Source organism: Grampus griseus, assembly GCF_964374135.1.
Source record: "Grampus griseus genome assembly, chromosome: 2".
Lineage (NCBI taxonomy): Eukaryota > Metazoa > Chordata > Mammalia > Artiodactyla > Delphinidae > Grampus > Grampus griseus.
In genome coordinates, this window is record NC_139018.1 from 176302268 (window position 1) to 176317146 (window position 14879).

A 14879-nucleotide genomic window follows, 5' to 3' on the forward strand; every position below is an offset into this window, starting at 1 on the left:
TCTGGAGAAAAATTATTGCCTTGATTATACCACCGGTGTTCTGTTTGATGTTTAAATTCTCTGTTCCAAAAAATGTACCAGATATCCACCAGAAGGGGTAAATGGAAAAGATTTGGAGCAGTGGAACTCTCGCACATTGCTGGGGTGGGGAAGCAGAGTAATTCAGCCACTTTGGAAAACTACGGATCTGTTGAGGCTGAGCAAATCCAATACCCTGTGACCCAGCCGCTCCGCTCCTAGGACACTCCTCCCAGAAACGCATACAATATGTACTCAGACATGCATAGAAACGGTACTCAGAAGAGCTCAAAACTGGAAGCTACCCCAGTGCCCATGAGTAGTAGACTGGATAAGCAAATGGTGGTATATTCACACAGAGGGACGTTGTAATGCAGTGATAATCTGCTACCGCATGCAGAAGTACACATGACTCCCACAAACAGTATGCTGAGCGAAAAGAGGTCGACAGACGCAAAAGAGAATGCGCTTATGACGCCCTTTTTATAAATGCAGGGAAGGCAGTGCTAATAGGTGCTGTTAGAAATCTTGAGGAGGTGGCTTGGAGGGGGTTCTGCGTCCTGGCAATTTCCTTCTTCAGAGTGCTGGTTACACAGGTGTATTTGATATGTGAAGATTCATCGGGCTTCCATGGGAACTTCTCTGTATATTACAGTTCAGGTTTTTAAACATAAAAAAGAAACACTTGGTAGTTAAGTTAATTGTTGATTTAGTTAATGTCCTGGTTTTGATATGTACTATAGTTATGGAAGGTGTTACCCTTGGAAGAAGCTGAGTGATGGTTACATGAGGCCTCTATGTGCTATTTTTGCAACTTACTGTGAATCTATGATTATTTCAATTTAAAAAAAAAACTTTTTGAAGGGATGCTAAATTAGGTAAATGCTATTTCTTTCGTGCTAAAATGGATGAACAACCTATATGAACTTTTAAAATGATCCACATAGCCATATTAAACATGCCAGGTTGCTTTTAAAGAAAGTGGTCAGAGCCCCTGATTTCTGCCTAAAGATGCTTCTGTGTGGGAAATTTTATCCTTGATAAGCAGCATCAACATTGTTTTAAGGCCCCAGTTTATCATAACAAGTCTATATGGCTATTAACATAGTCTTTCAAAAGGCTTTTTCAGTAAATTAAAAGTTAACAAAGCGTTGTTAGAGTGGATATCAAATACTTGATGGATTCCAGAGTGTGTATAGTCTGGAATGCGGGTGCTCTCGCAGCCAGCCACACCTGTTAAGCACTCTCTGTGGTTTCCCATGAAGGTATATGTTACGGTTACGTGTTGTCAGAGGTTTCAAAGGCCTCATGCTCTAGAACACTTCTTTGTAGATAGGATATCTCTGTTGAGATTTCTATAAAATATGTATGTATATTGCAAGTTAGGGGACCAGTTAAAACTGTTTTTTTTCTTCTCCTCTCACCATGGTGGTTATTCTGGGGTTTTGTTGGGAGCACAGGAAGACAGTGGAGTTCATTTCATGTTTGTTTGATGTTTCTTTTAACCGATAAACATGGCACTTAAACAGTGAGTCATGGCGAGGTAGTGGCCTGTGTTGTGGTTTGATGCCCATCTTTGCCTTCTAATTCCTTCTCGTAAGCGTTTTCTGACCTCTGATTCAGGAGTGCTCACGTTAACGAGCGTATGAGATTCCTATGGTGCCTCGTTACAGTTAGGCAGTAAATTCTTCACCGGTAAAACCACATCAGACCTGGATAGTTCAGGTTGATCATGATACGCAATTTGGTTGTAGATGTGTTACCTTGTAACTGTGTTTAGCAGTGTCATAAATGTCTTATTCACTTGATCTGGGTCTAATAATATTTTTAACCCTCCCAAGGGGATTCCATGTGTCCGTGCAGTAATCCTTAAACTGTGTGTTCCAGATTTTCAGTGTTCTGCCATTAAAATTGAATAGTTTGTGGGTTTTTTTGTTTTTGTTTTTTTGTTTTTTTGCGGTACGCGGGCCTCTCACTGCTGTGGCCTCTCCCGTTGCGGAGCACAGGCTCCGGACGCGCAGGCTCAGCGGCCGTGGCTCACCGGCCCAGCCGCTCCGCGGCATGTGGGATATTCCTGGACCGGGGCACGAACCCGCTTCCCCTGCATCGGCAGGCGGACTCCCAACCACTGTGCCACCAGGGAAGCCCTAAAATTGAATAGTTTTATTCAATCTTTTCTCAGTTCATGAGAGACAGATTACTGCACACGAAATCCTCGGTTTTGATTGTCAGCAGGACATTTTTCTTAAGCCTGCTATTTGCTAAAGGAATACCAGCAACGACAATAACAATGAAGTAATAAATGAATATCAGCCCTAAGCTCCGAAGGAGGGTCTTGCACTAACTTTAGTATCATGTATATTCTTGGGTGCGTATTATGTTATGTACACTTTAATAGAGTCTGTTTTTCTGCTGTGAAATTCATTCTCAGCTTTTATGGTAGAATTAAATTTATCAGTATTCCATGCTGTTCAGCAAAGCAAGTGACCTTCTGTAAAGGACAGCACCACCTCTTGATGCCCCTCCAGCAGCTCTGAGCGTTGTGTTAAAATACGCTTGCTAACTAAATAGCAGGGAATGTAAATTTTGAATGTAATTTAAACTCATTTGGTTTTATAAATCTATTCCTTTTTGTGTTCGGTTACTTTTTTCCCCACTTCCCTTATTTTTCCTTTTATAGCATTATTGAGATATAATTAAAATAAATAAACTGCACATATTTAAAATGTACAATTAGATCACCTATATGCACACACGCGAAATCATCACCACAGTCAACATAATGAAATTTCCATCTCAGAAAACGTCCCTGGGCCCTTTGTAATCCATCCTTCCACCCCTGTCCCCAGGCAACCACTGATCTGCATTCTGTCACTGTAAGATTAGTTTGAATATCTAGCATTTCTTATGAATAGAATCATACAGTACGTTCCTCCATTCTTTTCTTTTTCACCTGGCTTATTTCACTCACCTTGATGAGTTTGAGATTCACCCGTGTTGTTTCATAGATCAGTAATTCATCCCTTTGAATTGCCGAGTAGTCTGCTGCGTGGAAATACCACAGTTTGTCTATCCATCCAGTCACCTGTTGATGGATACTTGGGGGTTTCCCCACATTTTTGACTATTACAAGTAAACCTACTATGGGCATTGTATTCAAGTCTTTTGATGGACGTATTGATTTGTTTCTCCTGGGTAAATAAGTAGAAGTAGAATGGCTGAGTCATATGGTAACTGTAGGTTCAATTTTTTAAGAAACTGTTTTCCAGAGTGGTTATGCCCTTTTACAACTGACTAGCAGTGTATATAAGACCCAGTTGCTCCATGTCCTTGTCGACTCTTGGTATAGTCGGTCTTAAATTTTTGTCAGTGCAATGTGTGTAGTGATGTCGCATTGTACTTCAATTTGCATTTAACTCGTGACTGTGATGTTATCATTTGGGCTGTTACTGACTTTTGAGAGGTCTTTGTATATTCTGAAAGTGTTCTTTATCTGATAAATGGGTTACAGATGTTTTCTTCCAGTCTGTGTGGCTTGCCTTGTTAGTTCTTCATGGTGTTGTTCAAAAAGCAAAATTTTTAATTTTGACAAAGTCTAAATTATCACATATATTTTCTTTTATGTTCTATCTAAAAATTCTTTACTATCTCAAGTTCACAAAGACATCCTCCTGTTTCTCCTACAAGTTTTATAGTTTTAGGTTTTACATTTGGGTCTTGATCCATTTCAGGTTATCTTGTTGTGTTATTGTTTAGCAGACTTGCCGTGTTCCTGACCTCAGGAGAAATTCAGTCTATTACCATTAAGTGTGATGTTGACTCATTGATGACCTTTGTTTGCCAAGACCTTTTATCACAGATGGGTGTTGATTTTTTTTCTAATTCTTTTCCTGCATATATTGAAATGATTGTGTCTTATCTTTCATTCTGTTAATAGGGTGAATTCCATTGACTTTCAGATGTTAAGACAACCTTTCTTATAATCCGGAATCTTTCTATATATATATACACAAATAGAATTTGACTTGCTAAAATTGTTAAGGAGTCTTGTGCCTAAATATGATGCATATTTGTCTATAATCTTATTTTCTAATGTGTTAGATTTTGCTATTATGATTGTACTAATATCATAAAATGAATTTAAGCAATGATTCCTCCTCCTACCTGCAAAAAATGTTCATGTAAGATTAGTGTTATTTCATCCTTGACTGATTGATAGGCATCATCTGTCATCTAGGCCTGAAGCTTTCTTTTGGGGAAGGTTTTTAAAAGTAAATTTGATTTATGTAATAGATGCAGGGATGTTTAGATTTTTTGTCTCCTCTTATTTCAATTTTGATTCATTGTATTTTTCAGGAAATTTGTCCATTTCATCTAAACTATCAAATATGTTGGCATTAAATAGAACATAATATTCTCTTATCCATTTTAATATCCAGAGGCTCTGTGGTAATAACCCCTTTTTCATTCTTTATATAGGTGATTTTCTCTTTTTTTCTTGATCAGTGTAATTAGATTTTAAAATTTTGTTCGTTTTTCTTTATTGTCTTTTTTTCTATTTTGTTAATTCTTTTTCTGTTAAAATTATATTTTTTGTTTTTCAGTTTTATTGAGATATAACTGATATATAACACTGTAAGTTTAAGGTGTACAGCATAAGGTGTTCACTTACATATATTGCACAGTGATCACCAACATAAGTTGAGTTATAGAATCATCTCATATAGATACCAAAAACAAAAGACAGAGAAAGAAAAGTTTTTTTCCTTGTGATGAGAAATTTTAGGATCCATTCTGTTAGCAACTTTCATATATACAGTGCATCAGTGTTACGTATAATCATCATGGTGTACATTACATGCCCAATACTTACTTATTTTATAACTGGAAGTTAGTCCCTTTTGACCACCTTCATCCTGCCCCCCTACCTACCTCCAAACCCTCCCACCACTTCTGATAATCACAAGTCTGATCTCTTTTTCTTTTTTTTTTTTAACATCTTTATTGGAATATAATTGCTCTACGCTGGTGTGTTAGTTTCTGCTGTATAACAAAGTGAATCAGCTATACGTATACGTATATCCCCATATCCCCTCCCTCTTGAGCCTCCCTCCCACCCTGCCTATCCCACCCCTCTAGGTGGTCACAAAGCACCGAGCTGATCTCCCTGTGCTATGCGGCTGCTTCTCACCAGCTACCTGTTTTACATTTGGTAGTGTATATATGTCCATGCCATTCTATCACTTCACCCCAGCTTACCCTTCCCCCGCCCATGTCCTCAAGTCCATTCTCTATGGCTACTTCTTTATTCCTGTCCTGCCCCTAGGTTCTTCAGAACCTTTTTTTTTTTTTTTAGATTTCATATATGTGTTAGGATACGGTATTTGTTTTTCTCTTTCTGACTTACTTCACTCTGTATGACAGACTCTAGGTCCATCCACCTCACTACAAATAACTCAATTTCGTATCTTTTTATGGCTGAGTAATATTCCATTCTATATCTGTGCCACATCTTCTTTATCCATTGATCTGTCGGTGGACACTTAGGTTGCTTCCTAATGTCCTGGCTATTGTAAATAGAGCTGCAGTGAACATTGTGGTACATGTCTCTTTTTGAATTATGGTTTTCTCAGGGTATATACCCACTAGTGGGATTGCTGGGTCATACGGTAATTCTATTTTCAGTTTTTTAAGGAACCTCCATACTGTTCTCCGTAGCGGCTCTATCAAGTAACATTCCCACCAACAGTGCAAGAGGCTTCCCTTTTCTTCACACCCTCTCCAGCATTTATCGTTTGTAGATTTTTTGATGATGGCCATTCTGACTGGTATGAGGTGATACCTCATTGCAGTTTTGATTTGCATTTCTCTAATGATTAGTTATGTTGAGCGTCCTTTCATGTGTTTGTTGGCAATCTGTGTATCTTCTTTGGAGAAATGTCTGTTTAGGTCTTCTGCCCATTTTTGGATTGGGCTGTTTGTTTGATATTGAGCTGCATGAGCTGCTTGTATATTTTGGAGATTAATCCTTTGTCAGTTGCTTCATTTGCAAATATTTGCTCCCATTCTGAGGGTTGTCTTTTGGTCTTGTTTATGGTTTCCTTTGCTGTGCAAAAGCTTTGAAGTTTCATTAGGTCCCATTTGTTTATTTTTGTTTTTATTTCCATTTCTCTAGGAGGTGGGTCAAACAGGATCTTGCTGTCATTTATGTCATAGAGTGTTCTGGCTATGTTTTCCTCTAACAGTTTGATAGTTTCTGGCCTTACATTTAGGTCTTTAGTCCATTTTGAGTTTATTTTTGTCTATGGTGTTAGGGATGGTTCTGATCTCATACTTTTACATGTACCTCTCCAGTTTTCCCAGGACCACTTACTGAACAGGCTGTCCTTTCTCCACTGTACATTCCTGCCTCCTTTATCAAAGATAAGGTGACCATATGTGCATGGGTTTATCTCTGGGCTTTCTATCCTGTTCCATTGATCTATCTTTCTCTTTTTGTGCCAGTACCATACTGTCTTGATTACTGTAGCTTTGTAGTATAGCTTGAAGTCAGGGAGCCTGATTCCTCCAGCTCCGTTTTTCGTTCTGAAGATTGATTTGGCTATTCGGGGTCTTTTGTGTTTCCATACAAATTATGAAATTTTTTGTTCTAGTTCTGTGAAAAATGCCAGTGGTAGTTTGACAGGGATTGCATTGAATCTGTAGATTGCTTTGGGTAGTAGAGTCATTTTCACAATGTTGATTCTTTCAGTGCAAGAACATGGTATATCTCTCCATCTATTTGTATCATCTTTCATTTCTTTCATCAGTGTCTTATAATTTTCTGTATACAGGTCTTTTGTCTCCTTAGGTACATTTATTCCCAGATATTTTATTCTTTTTGTTTCAGTGATAAATGGGAGTGTTTCCTTGATTTCAGTTTCGGATTTTTCATCATTAGTGTATAGGAATGCCAGAGGTTTCTGTGCATTAATTTTGTATCCTGCTACTTTACCAAATTCATTGATTAGCTCTAGTAGTTTTCTGGTAGCATCTTTAGGATTCTCTATGTATAGTATCATGTCATCTGCGAACAGTGACAGCTTTACTTCTTGTCCAATTTGGATTCCTTTTATTTCCTTTTCTTCTCTGATTGCTATGGCTAAAACTTCCAAAACTATGTTGAATAAGAGTGGTGAGAGTGGGCAACCTTGTCTTGTTCCTGATCTTACGGGAAATGGTTTCAGTTTTTCACCATTGAGGACGATGTTGACTGTGGGTTTGTCATATATGGCCTTTATTATGTTGAGGAAAGTTCCTCTGTGCGTACTTTCTGCAGGGTTTTTATCATAAATGGGTGTTGAATTTTGTCGAAAGCTTTCTCTGCATCTATTGAGATGATCATATGCTTTTTCCCCTTCAGTTTGTTAATATGGTGTATCCCGTTGACTGATTTGCATGTATTGCAGAATCCATGCAATCCTGGGATAACCCCACTTGATTGTGGTGTATGATCCTTTTAATGTGCTGTTGGATTCTGTTTGCTAGTATTTTGTTGAGGATTTTTGCATCTATGTTCATCAGTGATATTGGCCTGTAGTTTTCTTTCTTTGTGACATCCTTGTCTGGTTTTGGTACCAGGGTGATGGTGGCCTCGTAGAATGAGTTTGAGAGTGTTCCTCCCTAGCTATATTTTGGAAGAGTTTGAGAAGGATAGGTGTTAGCTCTTCTCTAAATGTTTGGTAGAATTCACCTGTGAAGCCAGCTGGTCCTGGGCTTTTGTTTTTTGGAAGATTTTAATCACAGTTTCAATTTCAGTGCTTGTGATTGGTCTGTTCATATTTTCTATTTCTTCCTGATTCAGTCTTGCCAGGTTGTGCATTTCTAAGAATTTGTCCATTTCTTCCAGGTTGTCCATTTTATTGGTATAGAGTTGCTTGTAGTAATCTCTCATGATCTTTTGTGTTTCTGGAGTGTCAGTTGTTACTTCTCCTTTTTCATTTCTAATTCTATTGATTTGAGTCTTCTCCCTCTTTTTCTTGATGAGTCTGGCTAATGGTTTATCAATTTTATTCTTCTCAAAGAACCAGCTTTTAGTTTTATTGATCTTTGCTATCGTTTCCTTCATTTCCTTTTCATTTATTTCTGATCTGATCTTTATGATTTCTTTCCTTCTGCTAACTTTTGGGGTTTTTTGTTCTTCTTTCTCTAATTGCTTTAGGTGCAAGGTTAGGTTGTTTATTCTACATGTTTCCTGTTTCTTAAGGTAGGATTGTATTGCTATAAACTTCCCTCTTAGAACTGCTTTTGCTGCATCCCATAGGTTTTGGGTCGTGTGTTTTCATTGTCATTTGTTTCTAGGTATTTTTTGATTTCCTCTTTGATTTCTTCAGTAATCTCTTGGTTATTAAGTAATGTGTTATTTTGCCTCCATGTGTTTGTATTTCTTACAGATTTTTTCCTGTAATTCATATCTAGTCTCATAGCGTTGTGGTCGGAAAAGATACTTGATACAATTTCAATTTTCTTAAATTCACCAAGGCTTGATTTGTGACCCAAGATGTGATCTATCCTGGAGAATGTTCCATGAGCACTTGAGAAGAATGTGTATTCTGTTGGTTTTGGATGGAATGTCCTTTAAATATCAGTTAAGCCCATCTTGTTTAATGTATCATTTAAAGCTGTGTTTCCTTATTTATTTTCATTTTGGATGATCTGTCCATTGGTGAAAGTGGTGTGTTAAAAGTCTCATAGTATGATTGTGTGACTGTCGATTTCCCCTTTTTTGGCTGTTAGTATTTGCCTTGTGTATTGAGGTGCTCCTATCTTGGGTTCATAAATATTTACAATTGTTATATCTTCTTCTTGGCTTGATCCCTTTATCATTATATCGTGTCCTTCTTTGTCTCTTGTAATAGTCTTTGCTTTCAAGTCTATTTTGTCTGATATGAGAATTGCTACTCCAGTGTTCTTTTGATTTCTATTTGCATGGAGTATCTTTTTCCATCCCCTCACTTTCAGTCTGTATGTGTCCCTAGGTCTGATGTGGGTCTCTTGTAGACAGCATATGTACGGGTCTTGTTTTTGTATCCATTCATCCAGTCTGTGTCTTTTGGTTGGAGCATTTAATCCATTTACATTTAAGGTAATTATTGATATGTATGTTCCTATTCCCATTTTCTTAATTGTTTTGGGATTATTATTGTAGGTCCTTTTCTTCTCTTGTGTTTCCTGCCTAGAGAAGTTCCTTTAGCATGTGTTGTAAAACTCGTTTGGTTGTGCTGAATTCTCTTAGCTTTTGCTTGTCTGTAAAGATTTTAATTTCTCTGTCCAATCTGAATGAGATCCTTGCTGGGTAGAGTAATCTTGGTTTTAGGTTTTTCTCCTTCATCACTTTCAGTATGTCCTGCCACTGCCTTCTGGCTTGCAGAGCTTCTGCTGAACGATCAGCTGCTAACCTTATGGGGATTCCCTTGTGTGTTACTTGTTGTTTTTCCCTTGCTGCTTTTAATATTTGTTCTTTGTATTTAATTTTTGATAGTTTGCTGAATGTGTGTCTTGGCATGTTTCTCCTTGGATTTATCCTGTATGGGACTCTCTATGCTTCCTGGACTTGATTAACTATTTCCTTTCCCATATTAGGGAAGTTTTCAACTATAATCTCTTCAAATATTTTCTCAGTCCCTTTCTTTTTCTCTTCTTCTTCTGGAACCCCACGATAATTCGAATGTTGGTGCGTTTAATGTTGTCCCAGAGGTCTCTGAGACTGTCCTCAAATGTTTTCATTCTTTTTTTTTTTATTCTGCTCTGCAGTAGTTGTTTCCACTATTTTACCTTCCAGGTCACTTATCCGTTCTTCTCCCTCAGTTATTCTGCTATTGATCCCTTCTAGGAATTTTTAATTTCATTTATTGTGTTGTTCATCTTTGTTTGTTTGCTGTTTAGTTCTGGTTCCTTGTTAAATGTTTCTTGTATTTTCTCCATTTTATTTCCAAGATATTGGATCATCTTTACTATCATTATTCTGAATTCTTTTTCAGGTAGACTGCCTATTTCCTCTTCATTTGTTAGGTCTGATGGGTTTTTATCTTGCTCCTTCACTGCTGTGTGTTTCTCTGTCTTCTCATTTTGCTTATCTTACTGTGTGTGGGGTCTCCTTTTCACAGGCTGCAGGTTCGTAGATCCCATTGTTTTTGGTGTCTGTCCCCAGTGGCTAAGGTTGTTTCAGTGGGTTGTGTAGGCTTCCTGGTGAAGGGGACTAGTGCCTGTGTTCTGGTGGATGAGGCTGGATCTTGTCTTTCTGGTGGGCAGGTCCACGTCTGGTGGTGTGTTTTGGGGTGTCTGTAGACTTATTATGATTTTGGGCAGCCTCTCTGCTAATGGGTGGAGTTGTGTTCCTGTCTTGCTAGTTGTTTGGCATAGGATGTCCAGCACTGTAGCTTGCTGGTCGTTGAGTGCAGCTGGGTGCTGGTGTTGAGGTGGAGATCTCTGGGAGATTTTCGCCGTTTGATATTATGTGGAGCTGGGAGGTCTCTTGTGGACCCGTGTCCTGAAGTTGGCTCTCCCACCTCAGTGGCACAGCTCTGACGCCTGGCTGGAGCACCAAGAGCCTGTCCTCCACACGGCTCAGAATAAAAGGGAGAAAAAAATGAAAGAAAGAAGATAAAAAATAATAAAGTAAAATAAAATAAAATAAAGTTATTAAAATGAAAAATAATTATTAAGAACAAAAATTTTTTTAAGTTAAAAAAAATGGACAGACAGAACCCTAGGACAAGTGGTAAAAGTGAAGCTACACAGACAAGATCTCACACAGAAGCAACACATACACACTCACAAAAAGAGGAGAAGGGAAAAAAATATATATCGTTGCTCCCGAAGCCCACCTCCTCAATTTGGGATGATTCGTTGTCTATTCATGTATTCCACAGATGCAGGTACATCAAGTTGATTGTGGAGCTTTAATCCGCTGCTCCTGAGGCTGCTGGGAGAGATTTCCCTTTCTCTTCTTCGTTCGCACAGCTCCCGGGGCTCGGCTTTGGATTTGGCCCCGCCTCTGCGTGTAGGTCGCTGGAGGGCGTCTGTTCTTCGCTCAGACAGGACGGGGTTAAAGGAGCCGCTGATTCGGGGGCTCTAGCTCACTCAGGCCGGGGGAGGGAGGGGCACGGCGTGCGGGGCGGGCCTGCGGCTGCTGCGGCCGGCGTGACGTTGCACCAGCCTGAGGCGCGCGGTGAGTTGTCCCGGGGAAGTTGTCCCTGGATCCCGGGACCCTGGCAGTGGTGGGCTGCACAGGCTCCCCGGCAGGGGGTGTGGAGAGTGACCTGTGCTCGCACACAGGCCCCTTGGTGGCGGCGGCAGCAGCCTTATCGTCTCCCGCCCGCCCCTGGGGTCCGCGCTGTTAGCCGCGGCTCGCGCCCGTCTCTGGAGCTCCTTTAAGCAGCGCTCTCAATCCCCTCTCCTCGCGCACCAGGAAACAAAGAGGGAAGAAGAAGTCTCTTGCCTCTTCGGCAGGTCCAGACTTTTCCCGGGCTCCCTCCCGGCCAGCCGTGGCGCACTAGCCCCCTTCAGGCTGTGTTCACGCCGCCAACCCCAGTCCTCTCCCTGCGCTCCGACCGAAGCCGAGCCTCAGCTCCCAGCCCCACCCGCCCCGGCGGGTGAGCAGACAGGCCTCTCGGGCTGGTGAGTGCCGGTCGGCCCGATCCTCTGTGCGGGAATCTCCCCGCTTTGCCCCCACACCCCCGTTGCTGCGCTCTCCTCCGCGGCCCCGAAGCTCCCCCCTCCGCCACCCGCAGCCTCCGCCCGCGAAGGGGCTCCTAGTGTGTGAAAACCTTCCCTCCTTCACGGCTCCGTCCCACTGGTGCAGGTACCATCCCTATTCTTTTGTCTCTGTTTTTTCTTTTTACTTTTACCCTACCCAGGTACGTGGGGGGTTTCTTGCCTTTTGGGAGGTCTGAGGTCTTCTGCCAGCGTTCAGTAGGTGTTCTGTAGGAGCTGTTCCACGTGTAGATGTATTTCTGATGTATCTGTGGGGCGGAGGGTGATCTCCGCGTCTTTACTATTCCGCCATCTTGAAGCTCCTCCCTTTCTCGGTTCTTTTCTGTTGAATAATAGAACACTGCATCCCGATATCAGGAATGCAACGTTCTTTTGGGCCCAGGTCCTGTTATAATATTCTGGAGAAAGGTGATGTTTTATTTAGCTCTAACCGACTAGTTTATGCTTAGACTGCAAGTTTTACCTCATTTTCTGTAGGTTATGGTTTAAATCTCACTTCAGTTCTCTAAACGTCTGCCGTGTTGGTTTGGGTCTGCCCTGTCATGTGAAGTTCAGGGATTGGTTTGCACCTTGTGTGCATAGTGCAGATCTCAGCTCCGTTCTCTAAGCCTTCTCTCCATTGGTTTGGCTGTGTTCTGTACTTCCACTGCTGACGGATCAGGCTGAGACTTGTGTATTCTAATCTTAATTCACTTCCTACAGCTTCGCTCTGCTGCTTTGAGTCTGGGCTGCATGTGTACGGCTTAGGGGTTATTCTTAGGCCAGTGCTGGTTTGTGCACAGAAGTAGAGTATTTCCTTCTCTAGCTCTCTCCCTTCCTGGGTTCCTTGCACACTCTTCAGCTCACAGGGGCGTTATTTTTTCTGGTCCTTTTCACCAGGAAGTCAGGGCTTCTATTGGAATTTAGACGCACATTCCTCCAGGCTGCTCTGTGAATGAGCCCACCCCTAGGGCAAAGCTAAAAGGAAATAAAAGTTAAACCCTTCCCCAGGGCGCTTGACTCTCTTCCACAGTTTACCTGCCTTTTTTATTTTCAAAGTGCTCAATACAAAAATAGATGTTTTGGGTCCAGAGGTTTTAGTTGTAATCAGCAGGAAGGATGGACTGTAGTCAGTTTTTCACGTGCTATATCAGCCTGCAGTTCCTTAGGGGTTTGTTTTTAAAGTTATTTTCTGCTCCATTATAATTCAGTAGCAAATAGTTAGGCAAAATTGCTGAAAGTTTAGAAGTTCATTTGTATTTCAAGAAGATGTTTATGATTTTGCAAAGGAGAAATGAATAGCACATAGAAGTCTTTGACTTTGATTGGGAAATTAAGCATTGATGGCATACACCATGTGCCCTGGGCAGAAAATAGTAAAATAATTTTAGAGTTTTTACCTTTCAACCTAGTGGGCAGTAGACTTGCTTACAGTGAACAAAGAATCAATATGACAATAATAAGCATATTATTTGCCAAAGAAAGGGGTTTTTCCTCAAGGGTTGAAATACCGTTTTTGTTTAATTAACATATTAAAGCTCCTTCAGATAATTAATAGCATAAACATAATGCAACTTAATTTTGAATCCATCTTCAAATCAATATAACTTTAATATCAGTGGAAAAACTGAATTAATGGGATTCCTATATTTTATTAGCTAATTTGCTTTTTAAGTTTTAAAATCTTATTTAAGAAAAGTCCTTTCATCAAATATATGATCATTTCTTTTTTAGTATTTTACTTAGGGTGGCTGATGCAGGCTTTTCTGAACTCTTTTTAATTAAACCACAGACACCACCAGACCAAGGAGAAGCCAGGAGAGTGATGGGGTTGAGTATGTCTTCATTTCCAAGCATTTGTTTGAGACCGATGTACAAAATAACAAGTATGTGGAGTTCTTTTAGAATCTTTGTATAACTGTTGTTTTTAAACATGTGCCCATATGTCTAGTTGTAGACAACTGAAGGTTCCCTTCCGTTTGAAATGAATTTTCATTTTTATAATAATATTTGAAACTGATAAAAAGATAATTCATTTAGTGGTTATTACCCATCTTTGCCTGTAATCTTTTAATAACCTAGAGCTGTTGTGTATCTGGTAAATTGAATGTGTCGGGATTATTTTGCTAGTGTAGTATTGTGAGATCGTCCTACCCCTGTAATTGAATCTTAACGTAGAATTTAGATAGAACTTTATTTTAGTAACTAATAACTGTGTAATAGATCCCTAGTTCCAGTCTTTTCCACGAACCTCCCTCTCTCTCATTGGCTCTTCAACAAACCAAAGTAATGTTAACCATCTTGCTTGTACCACATCCTCTAGCAAGCGCTGAGTCTCCCAGCCCCTGGTTTTCCATGTGCTGAAGCGTGGGTATTTCAGGGTATCAGGGAGCAGCGTGTGCTCTACTGCGGGATTGTGGGGCTTTATTGAAACATCGAAATGCTTTTCTGTGTTTGGCACAGCGATTGAGTTTTTATAGCACGTTCTCAGCTGTCCTGCTCGCGTTAGCCACCAGCCAGTCCTCCTCGAGTTCTAAAGCTGAGCTTGGTGGTTCTTTCGTGTCCAGTGAAATTTCAGTAGTTTTTATTGTTTGGCTTATTCACTGTTTTATTGCATTGCATTAGTTCTGAAAAAGAGGTGATGGAAAACATTAGAGTCCTGCTGGACTAAAGTACTTTTTTTCTGCTTAAGTGTAATACAAGCAAGTGTTACTGATTTGAAAAAATAAAATAGAAGATTTTTTTAAATTGACATTCTGGAGTACTTGGACCTAGTTATTTTATTAAAAGCAGTTTAAAAAATTACATATTCAGCAAAAACATCTTTTATATATGAATTATGTCTGCCATATATAATTCACAAATGATTCTAATTTCTACAGGTTTATTGAATATGGTGAATATAAAAACAACTATTACGGCACAAGTATAGACTCAGTTCGGTCTGTCCTAGCTAAAAACAAAGTTTGTTTGTTGGACGTTCAGCCTCATGTAAGTGAACAGTGACCTATTCAACACCCTTGAAGCCCATGTAATCTACCACTCTTGAGCATTTCAGTATGGGGAAAATCTGAAATCTACTCACTTCTGGCATGTAGGTGGCTTTCCTAAGGTGACAAAAGCATTTA

The 14879-nt window shown here is 40.0% G+C and overlaps 1 protein-coding gene across 2 annotated transcripts in view; it reads left to right on the forward strand.

Moving 5' to 3' along the window:
- MPP7 (MAGUK p55 scaffold protein 7) overlaps positions 1 to 14879 on the forward strand; it is a 278434-nt gene that overhangs the window by 258197 nt on the left and 5358 nt on the right. For both annotated transcript variants that reach the window (XM_082649281.1, XM_082649280.1), the window contains exons 14-15: positions 13544 to 13637; positions 14634 to 14742. In XM_082649281.1, coding sequence (XP_082505407.1) covers positions 13544 to 13637; positions 14634 to 14742 — 203 coding nt within the window. The remainder of the gene's footprint in view (positions 1 to 13543; positions 13638 to 14633; positions 14743 to 14879) is intronic.